The sequence below is a fragment of the Otolemur garnettii genome, unplaced genomic scaffold (assembly GCF_000181295.1).
Source record: "Otolemur garnettii isolate 467f Iridium unplaced genomic scaffold, OtoGar3 scaffold00278, whole genome shotgun sequence".
In the NCBI taxonomy this organism is placed as follows: Eukaryota; Metazoa; Chordata; class Mammalia; order Primates; family Galagidae; genus Otolemur; species Otolemur garnettii.
The window spans coordinates 538357-550102 of record NW_003852673.1 but is presented as its reverse complement, the minus strand read 5'-3'; the positions used below and the strand labels follow the sequence as shown (position 1 = coordinate 550102).

The 11746-nt window shown below is 43.0% G+C and overlaps 1 protein-coding gene across 1 annotated transcript in view; it reads right to left on the bottom strand.

The window, feature by feature from the left end:
* The window catches only part of SMAD9 (SMAD family member 9), a 35676-nt gene that overhangs the window by 14132 nt on the left and 9798 nt on the right, over window positions 1-11746 (bottom strand). Inside the window, exon 3 of the mRNA XM_012813579.1 lies at window positions 10017-10238. Within this exon, the coding sequence (XP_012669033.1) occupies window positions 10017-10238 (222 nt within the window). The remainder of the gene's footprint in view (window positions 1-10016; window positions 10239-11746) is intronic.

Genomic DNA, 11746 nt, shown 5'->3' with positions numbered 1-11746 from the left:
AGAAGCTTTCCAAGGAAAGCACTTATTCCTGGGATCTCTCCTGGTGTGGCTGCCTTCTTACCCAGTGCACCAAATCCAGATTCTCTCAATCCCCCTGAGGGCCAAGGCTGATAATCTGCCAAACACTTGGATCTCTGCACTTCCCCAGTGTCTCAGCCCCCGCCTTTGGGCAGCTCAGTCACTAGATTACTCGCCCAAGGTCTACCGGGCCATCCCCATGCTGCAACATGCAGGGACAGCTCCCCTACAACTGCTGCGAGGGCAGCCCACAGCTGAATGGCATTACCGGTTCAGCGGCTCAGCCTGGGGCCCCAGACAGTGCCCAAAGTCACCCGCACACCTGCTCAAGGTCTCCCAAGGCAGTTCAATGGAGTGCCCAAGTCCAGAAAAACCAAAACAGCCCCCAGGCAAGGCTCTTCCCACTTGCAGTCTCACTGTTGCTATAGGTACAGCTGCAGGCAGCCTCTGACGGAACAAACGGGAACCCACTACTTGCCGGTTTTCTACCACTTACACCCTCCTCATGGAGTCCAGAAGTCTCTTGTTGACTTCCTGGGTCTCCAGAGGACTGCCTCTGGGCAAAACCCACCAGCCAGAGATGCCAGGAGTCTTCTCTCCCCACTCACACTGCACCCTGTTACACAGAAGCTGCTACTTGCCCTCCATCTTCAGAAGAGCACCCATAGTAGAGAGATGCACCTCCGATTTCCCCTTTTTCTGAACACTCCCCCTTAATTACATCATTGTATGTTAATCACATCCTCTATGACCTTATCTCCAAATAAGGTCACATTCTACAGTGCTGGGGATTCAGGCTGCCATATGTGAATTTTGTGAGGATACAATCATCCCATAACTCACAGAAAACATTTATCTGATTAGCTTGAAAATCACAGAAGAAAAGTAACAGTTTTTGCTAGATTTTAGTTCCTAACAAAAGCCCTCAAGTCTCTGAGGTTTAGGACATGCACTCATATTGGGTGTGGAAGGGCTGGATTTTTAAGTGTATGATTCTCAGCAACTATTTTCAGACAAGAGTTTTTCAGAATTCATTGTCCTGTTCCATTCATGAATACCAGCAGGAGTTTTTATATCTATTTCAGAATTTCATCTCACCAAGGGTTGTTATTTGAGAACTTATTTTATGTGATATTCCTTTAAATCAGGGAAGGAAAAAATGAACATGTGCAGATTTTCCTGCACCCTACATGGTGACAGTTCTATCTGAAACGCTTAGTCATACCTATTACTGTGCAATAAAATGTGGCATTAACGTGTTAATTATCAGAACAGAGATGCTTTAGATGTGGAAACAAATCTAGAGCTATGATCCCAGAGCCTGTCCCAATGCCGGCAGTAAGAATAAAGGCCCTGAAGTAAGCACCACCTGAGACACAGAGAAAGCCGGGCGTTTGAGGGCCTTAGTCAGGTTCTGCTCACACCCTGAAGCACATTTTCTTTTGGTCTTTTGCTATCAGAACTTTCCAAAAAGTAGATGTGACTGCCCCCTACTTCTTAAGAAACTGGGAAATGGAGTCCTGGTTAATTGGGACCAGGAGCACCCTGCGTTTCACTTGGGTCAGCTGGGTCAGGCTGCAGGTATGTCCCCTCTAATCCTCTTCTGTTGTCTTGAGTGACAAAGAAATGAGTAGGGAAAGACTGGGAAGAGGACAGGTTAGGAAGGCTGAAAACAGTCCAATGTTCTGGAATCTACTAAAAGAAGATGAAGTCAGTGTCCCAAAGTGGAAGGAATGTCCAAGAGGGGGGCAGGTAGAAAGACCACCATAAAAGGCAGAACACATTCTGCTACCACCCTGCTCAGAGGACCCAGATGCCACTTTCCTTAGGATAAACCTGAACTTACGAGGACAAACTCAACAGCTCTTCTTAAGTTTGTAACTGGTCTTCCACACGGCCATTTTAAAATATGGTTCCTTCTGAGTCTCATCTGAAGCTTTAGGAAGGTAAGTATTTCTGAGTGTCATAATAGCATTTAAAAAAATTCCTCAGTTATATATTCACATAAGTGGGGTAAGATATGAAGTCTGAGATTTGCTCTGAAATATTCTAGCAAAATTATTGTGAAGGGGTAGATGAAAAAGAATGGCACAGAATGGGAATCATTATTGTAGCTGGAGATGGCAATACCAAGGTGGCGGGTTCAAATCCAGCCCGGGCCCACCAAACAACGATGGCTGCAACCAAAAAATAGCCGGGCGTTGTGGCAGGTGCCTGAGGTCCCAGCTACTTGGGAGGCGGAGGCAGGAGACTCGCTTGAGCCCAGGAGTTGGAGGTTGTTGTGAGCTGAGATGCCACAGCACTCTACCCAGGGGGACAGCTTGAGGCTCCTGTCTCAAAAAAAAAAAAAAAAAAAAAGAAATTTTCTATAATAAGGCTTGGGCGTGGTGGCTCACACCTGCAATCCTAGCACTGTGGGAAGCTGAAGATGGTGGATTACCTGAGCTCAGGAGTTTGAGACCAGCCTAAGCAAAAGTGAGACCCCCCATCTCTTTTAAAAATAGAAAACTAGCTAGATGTGGTGGCACACGCCCTATAGTCCCTGCTACTCAAGAGAATGAATCAAGAGGATCCATTGAGCCCAAGAATTTGAGGTATGATGCTATGGCACCATACCTAGGGTGACAGAGTTAGACACTGTAAGAAAGAGAGAAAGAAAAGAATGAAAGAAAGAAAGAAAAGAAAGAAAGAAAGAAATTTCCTATAATAAAAGAATTTTAATGTATAATCAACAAATAAATATAGAAGTACAGATTCTCAGATCCCCACAGGGGTCTATGTCAGAGGACAGAGGTGGGTCCTCCACAGGACTGTGTCTATCTATGGTTGCACACTGCACAACTCCAGAGTTTGCCTCAGTCTTTGAGCTTTCTATAGTTATTACAGTACCTTTCCAGCAGATGGCAGTAATTGCTCTCAAGGAAGGGATACCTTTTCCTAATTCACACAGTCACCACTAGGCTAGTCTTCTATGTGAAAATTTTTAAGGCTTAAAGAACTATTTTATTTTCATAATGAATTAATCACCATAAAGGACATTTTCACACTAGTAAATGCATTTTAAATGTCTCAAGAATTTTACATTTCATCTGCTGAACAAGACTGCTAATTCCTTAAAGGCAGGAAATGTGCAATATTTTAAACAAAATCGGGATTACACTCTACAGAGTGTTTTAAAACTTTTTTTTCACTTAGTAATATATTGTGGACATTTTCTCAGGATATTAAGTATTTGGCAACATCAAGTTTAATGACTGTAACAGTATGACATCCTTTGCTAAAATACTTTTTAGGATTTGCTTTTTTAAAGATTAGAAACCTCGGACTGAGCATGGTGGCTCACACCTGTAATCCTAGCATTCTGGGAGGCCCAGGCAGGTGATGGCTTGAGCTCAGGAGTTCAAGACCAGCCTGAGCAAGAGTGAGATCCTGTCTCTAAAACTAGCCAGGCATTGTGGTGGGCACCTGTAGTCCCAGCTTCTCCGGAGGCTGAGGCAGGAGGATCACTTGAGCCCAAGAGTTTGAGACTGCTGTGAGTTGTGATGCCCCAGCACTCTATCCAGGGTGACAAAGTGAGAGACTCTGTCTCAAATAAATAAATGAAATGAATAATAAAGCTTAGAAGCATTACATATGTTCAAAGGCAGACTAGAAGGGGATTTTTAGACAGGGAAACTAAATCCATCAAGAAAGAAGGGATCCAAATAGCACCTGGAAGGGCAGACCATCCTCGTGGGGAACTGCCCAGGGAAACCCTCAAACCAGGATAATCCCTTCCATAAAACAGGAAGAAATACTAGAATTCTGTAAAACGTGCAAGGAAATAAAGACTTATGAAAGGTTAAACCAAAAAACTTCCAAATTCAAAAAAACTTAATTATTTGGAATACGTATGATTATTTTCAAGATGTTCTTGATTTATCTCAGAAATTTACATAACTAAGGTTAATGTGTCAGGAATTATCATAGTAATCTACTTTCTCTCCCTGGAAAAAATAGGAAAGTAGAAAAGGGGAAAATAGATGTCAGGTAGGACAAATGCAGCATGCCTATGCCTGCAACAGAATGAGGAGCCTGTCTTGCACTGTGCTATCTCATACCTAGAACCTAGCAGAGGCTCATTTTGAGGGTTAACAGAGCTAACTGAAGCTACAGCTGAAATTACAAGTGCTAAAGAATGCAGCATTGATTACGATTATATTACAGCATGAATTCCTAAGAAATATAATCCTACCTCAAGGTCTATGCTCTATGTTCAAAGCTATGGTTTACCTAATTCTTTTCAAGGCCTCTTAAAAGACACTCTAAAAAAAGCAGGCAAGATTATCACCCATTATCTAGGTTGGCTATTACATGACCCCTACATTGTCAGGAGCACTCTGCTTTATTTGGTGCCTTCACATATCAGTATTATATGTTGGTAAATGTTTTTGTCTTTTTTTCTGGGAAGACTCTTATAGTCCTCCACAGAGGAACTTGGGGCTCTGGGTAATCTTCAGGGCAGTTCTCCCCTTCTAGCTTGGTATTTTTGTAAGGAAGACAAAATTTACTCTGATTTAGATTTTAAAAGTCAATCATAGTAAAGCTTTAGCACTTTACTGTTAATATCTGGGCCTTCTTTCAACACCACAGAGTTGACTATGACATACCAGTGTATGGCTCACAGTGGGCATGTTCATAGCATATTGACAGATTGATTCTATAAATGATGCAGGCACCACAGTAAAAGGGCAGGAGGGTCTGTCTCCACCACCAGAGGACTGAGACCAACACATGGGTGTGACTCCAACCTAAGTGCCTCCATCACTTACCTGACTGGGTGAGCTAGCAAACTCTGAGCTTCAGTTGTCTCAGCTGTACAACAAGACTAACAAACGGGTCGGGTTACTCTAAGGATTAGAAACAACATGTGTACGTGCATGCCAGGGTGCCTCACACGGAATAGGTAGCCAACAGAGGTAGCTACCATCTTCATCATTATCATTATTTTTATAATTGAACATGTCACTGCAGAGAGTTCAAGTGGTCTGCCTGATTTTCAAGCAAGAATATGGACAGATCCCACATTAGACTGCAGTGTTCCAGGCTACTCTAGTACTGCCTCTGGTATTTAAGTGGTAGCCTTTGGTATGCTAGTGCTAACTTCAAAGCACTTCCCTGGGAGGTCAAAGTTGTAGGCTCAATCCCTTTGTACCAGTTAACTATTGCAAGGCTACAGATAAATGCAGTCTCCTATCAGTCCCACCTCTTGCCAGCGCACCCTATGAGGTGGAAGGCTGTAGGTGAATGGGCATAGACTGTCACCACTAAAGAAAGCACTCTAAGAGCATGCGCTCTGCTGAGAGGGTGATAATGTCACCTCCTGTCGGAGCACCATCCATCTTAGCTAATTTTAAGTCACATGAAACACAAACCAGAAGTTACCCCAAAGCTAACTGATAACTGCTGCAGGGAAAAATGGCTCATCACTAATTATAATAAAAATAATTCTATTTTTCAGTACACGTATTCCACCCTTGCCCTCATATAGTCTAATCTTAACAGGGCATCCAGGGGATCCTTTTGAAGCATAAACTCAGACCATTATAAACTCCTCAACCTAAATCCCATTTCCTACACAGGTTAAGTCAAAGCCCTTCAAACAGACTCAGGGCTCCCATGACCTGTCCCCTGTCCCCCTCTGTTCCCTGGACGATGCTCCTCAGAACAAGCCAGGCAGACCCAGGGCCTCTGTCCGCGCTATTCCTTTTGCTTGGAAAGCTTCCCTCAGATGTCTGCACTGTCAAGTCCTTCCCTAGCTCTCGGCCTAAATGCCACTTTCTCAGGAAGGTCTCCCTACTTGCCTCAGTCTGAAGTCCCCATTCTCTTCCCCTGCTTTGTTTTCTCTGCTGGACCTGCTCTCTGTGGTGGTCCTCGCCTGTTGTCACAACCGCATAAATAATCACATGAGACACAGATTACAGTACATGCTGCAAGAGGTGAGGCTAACCACAGGTGCAGGATAGCATGGAGCACTTTTCTCAGAGCCCTTTTATTGAGAAGATACATAATAGGTGGAAAGATTACTAAGCAAAGACATGCAGGGGCTGCGTGCTGGGGAAATGATCTCGTAGGTGCCAACAGAGTATGTACTTAAGGAAATGATCTCTAAAATACTAAATGCAATTTTTCTCCACTAATCCTTTAAGGAACTGTCATAAAATGCTTAATATTTAACAAAAGCCTTACTACTACAGCACTGAACTTTGTTCCTCCAAGATTACTGAGTTACTTGGTGACTTGCCTTTCAAGTCACAAGAGATTTCCAGGCCTGCCAGGAGAATGTCTTGTTCTCAGTAATTCCTCAGATGAGTTATGATATTGGTGACTACTGCAGTAAGTATGATCCTCTATAGCCTGTCTTTTCCCTAGTTGCATGTAACCCATGGGAGCAGGGTCTGCATCTCCCTGCTGGATCCCAAGTGTGCAGTCAGCTGAATAGGTACTCAGTAAAGACTGGTGAGATGGATGCCTATCTTTAATATCTAAGTGTCTCTATTCATCACCTCTGCAGAGAGACTCAACTTACGCACTAACCTAGGAGCACTGGTGCTTCAGGAAGCCAAGCTGCAGGGAATCAGCTAACCCGTACCCCAGAGAGAGTCCCGTAATCGCACAGATGGCTGATGGCCCTTGCTTTCAAATATCCTAAGCTGATACTCTTTTCTTCCATGCTTTATGGCATGGCTGGTAACTCCTCTAAAAATTCCTTTCTTAGGATTGTGGCTCTGACTGAGGGATCACACAAGCTTGAGTGCCCTTCTACCCAGGTAATCAAGCAGTTGGGCATTCCAGATTTTTTTCTTTTCAGAGTCTCACTTTGTCACACAGGCTAGAGTGCCCTGGCGTCAGCCTATAGCTCACAGCAACCTCAAAGTCCTGGGCTCAAGCAATCCTCCTGCCTCAGCCTCCTGAGTAGCTGGGACTACAGGTGCCCACTAGCATATTAGTTCTTCTAATTTTAGTAGAGGTGAGGTCTCACTCTTGCTCAGGCTGGTCTCAAACTCCTAAGCTCAAAGGATCCTTCCACCTCAGCCTCCCAGAGTGCTGGGATTACAGGCATGAACCATCATGCCCGGCTGGTCAATCCCGTTTTTGGAAGAGGTTATCCAATTATTTTCATATGGTTTCTTACCAGTATAGATTAGCTCTCAGTTAACAACACGAAACATCTACTCTCCACATTCTCGTCAGGAGCACTTTGAAGAGGCCAGAAAGTGTTCAGTACTCCTTTATATTTTAATTCTATCTTTGTGTCCACTGGCACCAGCAGAAGCTTAATACATAAACCAATCTGCAAAGCCTTTAGCAAATAGCTCCGCGACTTTACATGTTAATGTTTTGCTTTTAGATTTTGCTGAAGATTCTTTTTTTAAAGTGTATTATTTTCTAATTTTTTAAATTTGTATTATCTTTTATTATAGGAATATTAACAGTTGTATGTCATCGTTTCATAAGATGCACGTGGTGTTCTGATACAGGTATATGATGTGAATCACATGAGAATAATCGGAGTATCCCTCACTGCAGGCATTTAACATTTCTTTGTGTTGGGAACATCCCAGTTTCCCTCTTTTTTTTTTTGAGACAGAGCCTCAAGCTGTCCCCCTGGGTAGAGTGCTGTGCCATTACAGCTCACAGCAACCTCCAACTCCTGGGCTCAAGCAAGTCTCCTGCCTCCGCCTCCCAAGTAGCTGGGACCACAGGCGCCCGCCACAACGCCCGGCTATTTTTTGGTTGCAGCTGTCATTGTTGTTTGGCGGGTCCGGGCTGGGGATTCAAACCCGCCACCTTAGGTGTACGTGGCTGGCGCCTTAGCCGCTTGAGCTATAGGCGCCGAGCCCCTCTTTTGGTCTTTTTAAAGTACACCCTAACTTATCATTGAGGATAGCCACTTTGTTGTACTATCAAGTTCACTGAAGATTCTTATAAAAAGCATTTGAAAGGAAAGCCAGGCCTGACAAACCTGTTTAAGAATTCAAAGTAAAAAAGTTATTTCCTTTGAGGAACAGCTTTTCCCCTTTGAGGTAACAGTTATATACAGAGTGAGCTTCACCTCTCTGACCTCCCTGTCTGGAAACTTGGAGCAAAATGATGACAATAAGTCACAAGGACATACTTAGATTCTTCTCCCCTACCCCCAATACCAGTTTCTAATTTTCTATTTTTTTCTTTTTCTGTTTTTTTAGAAACAAGACCTCACTCTGCTGCCCAGGCTAGAGTACAGTGGTACAACTGTAACTCACGGCAACCTCAAACTCCTGGACTCAAGCGATTCTCCCACCTCAGCCTCCTGAGTAGCTGGGACTACAGGTGCACCCCCACCTCTCATGGCGAATTTTTTATTAGCAGGGTGTGGAGAGATAGAACCTTGCTATCTTGCCCAGGCTGGACTCAAACTTCTGACCTCCAGCAATCCTCCTGCCTTCACCTCCCAAAGTTCAGGGATTACAGGCATGAGCCATTATACCCAGACTTATTTTCTAGTTTTCATTCATCATCTCAACTCAAAGGTTTCTAATAAGCTTCCAAAAGCCACTATGGAAAGAAATAGAATATAAATAAGCATAAGGTAATGGTCTACATTAAGAGTCAACATCGATGAACAAATTCAACTTGTTTCTAAACAATGGCATGTAGGTTTACTACAACAGTAGACATTTATTAGGTATGTCAGGAAGAATATTTACATCACCAAGTGGAATAATGAATCTCCTCTGGAAATGTGAAAGAATAGCCTTAAGGCTACTACCTTCTCAAGATGGTTTAAATGAGGGAGAGAGAGAGAAAAGATCAAATGACTCAGAAAGTTCTTTATGTGTGACTCCAGAGTAGTACCACTCAGAGATACCAACTGTCCTAACAGAAAAGAAAATGATTTAAAGATACTCAACCAGGCCTAATATTCATCTGGGATTGCCACTCAAGCAGATGAGATGGGCTTTAAAAGCATCACTGATCAAAGGCCAGTGTGGCCTGTGCCTAGTCAGCCATTGTAACCCCTCCTGGGCCAGGAGATCTCCAGTTGCCCACCGAAGGCTTCCAAACACAAATCAGTCATTATTTCTAACTATGTCCCCAAAGGAAACTTTAAATCATCCAATCAGAATTCCTCATCTTTGGAAGGTATCCTAATTAGTTAGCATCTTTAGGTAATTCAAAAATAATGCACACCCCCCCCCACACACACAAAAATAATAATGCTGCACAATTTTTCCATTCAATCATTTCATCTTGCTTTCATATTTACCATCTTGCTTGCCACAACACCCACTTCACATCCCTCCCAACAGGTGGCATGCTGACTTCACAGGCGGGAATAAGGCCCTGAAAGCCCATGTGCTGTCCTCCACAGTACGGCTGGAACTGCCTCCCAGCTCTCCTATTCTGGGGTCCTTCCACAAGGATACATGACCAATACGTGACCAGTTTCTATTCCCACATTTTGACTTAGAAAAAGAGAAAGACACATTGATACCGGACAAGGTGGCACCAAGACCGGCCACCTTGTCCCTGGACCTGCTGCTGTTGCAGCTAACAGAGGATGCGAGGGGGGAGACACTGGTGCTCCCCTCATGTGGACTTCTGGCAGGTCAGTTCCTCCAGTGTATCCCTGTTTGGTCTGTTTTCAAAACCTGCTCCTGATTGGTCTGTTTTCAGGCCCTGAAAGCTTATTGGACAATTGCCCTTATATAAGCCCCTAAGCAGAGAGCCCAGATGCAGACCTCCAAGAAAGAGCAGGAAAGCAAGGGGGGTTGGTTCCTAGTAAGAGCTGTAACACTATCTTACTGCTGATCCTGCTCTGTAAGAAGGTTTGATTCCTTGTGAGAGCTGTAATACTTGTTAAATAAAACCTAACCTACTGCTGATCCTGTGGTCAGTTGCTTTATTCTTCGAACCACTGAAACCAAGAGCCTGGAAATCCAGTATCAAAATCTGGTATCAACATCTGCTCTTACCCTTTCCTATGTGTCTCCTGGTGTTTTCTATCGTTGAGTTCCTATTTACATTAGAAAGCAGTCCAAGGCAGAACCTGTTCCTGTTATTGGAAGGGTCAGTGAAGCCATCTATGAGCACACTCCGGGAGGAAGCCTGGAACGTCTCCCCAACGCGGTTGTTCAGTTCATAGTAGGCAACTGAGCACCAGTGCTGGGGCTCCTCGTAACACACTGGCCGAAAGTCTGAAAGAAAACACAGTAGATGGCATGTCACTGCTGTCGCCCCTGATCTTCACAGCTCATGAATGCTTTTAGCCAGCAAGGTGGCCTCCAGACCAACTATGCTGCTTTCCAATTTTTTAAAACCTGCCACTCTCACTCTTGTGGAAGCTGTGTGGGGTGAGCTCATTTGGTTTGCACACCTGACGGGCACAAGCCAGGAACCTTCTTAGTCCTCCCTGGTTAGAGCATTTGTAAGCATCTGTTTTGATAAAGAGGGGGGCAGGGTAAAACCAGCATGAACAGTTTAATGAAAAAAAAAAATCATCAGCCCTAAAGCACACACAGCTAATAGTCAGCAGGTCACCTCTTTACACACACAAGACAGCATGTTGGTGGTCCTGGGCCAAACTGAATCCCTGTGGCAAAAAGTATCATTTTAGGACAAACTACAGATGAGAAATAATAATTTGAATGTGATTAAAAAAAATAAAAAATACTGAATAGAACTTTAAATTATTTAAGAAAAAAAACTTCCACAGAGGGTCTCACGTTCCCCTTTGTATATTTATATAAGACATCTAATTATGTATGCCATAAAAATACTTTAAAGCTGGATATTTCATTAGGAACCCTATGGGTATTATGTCTTCACTTCAAATCTAAAGTTAAGGAGTTTCCTGTAACCAACCAAACTTCAGAGTTATTTTTATTCCTTGCCACTCACACCCTATCCTTTCTTTGTCTTCCTACTGATTATCCCCAAAGAGTGATAGATAATCCCCTCTTTTCCTTGAATATCCTAGCAACTCTAGAGCGTGTTCCTATGTGCACTAGAATATAAATCTATAAGAAAATTAATTAAAGGGCTATTATTTGACTTGCAAAAGATCTTCACTTATGAAAGGATTCACTCTGGGATATTTAAATAATAAACTCCTTTGGACATTCTCTACTTAAATGTGGTTCATAGAACAGCAGCTTGGAAACTTCTTAGGAATGTCCACTCTTGGCCCCCACACAAGATCTAAAGAACCCAAATCTGCATTTCTATAAGACTGCCACATGGATTACATGAACATTGAAACTGAGCAACACATATCTACCCTAAAACAAAATTTTATAAAGACCCTATTCACGTATATTTCTAAAAGCACCCTCTTAGTCAAATGAAAGACATTATTATAAATCTATAGTAAAAACACAAATAGTACAAAAGAACTCTAACCTCTTAAGTTCTCAATTCCACACTAACCATCAGGAACTACAAACTTCTAAATGCCAGGTTAAACTAAAAAATTAACTCATTTTAGTAATAAGGATGATAAAACTTCTATACTATAGCACTGAGGAATGCCAAAGTTAAAATGCAAAGCCATGCTATCTACCTCGTAAAACACATGCAGAAGAGCAGGCCAAGACATTTCTTTCTTTTCTTTTTTTTTTTTTTTTTTTTTTTTTTTTGAGACAGAGCTTCACTCTATTGTTCAGACTAAAGTTTCATGGTGTCAGCCCAGCTCAAAGCAACCTCA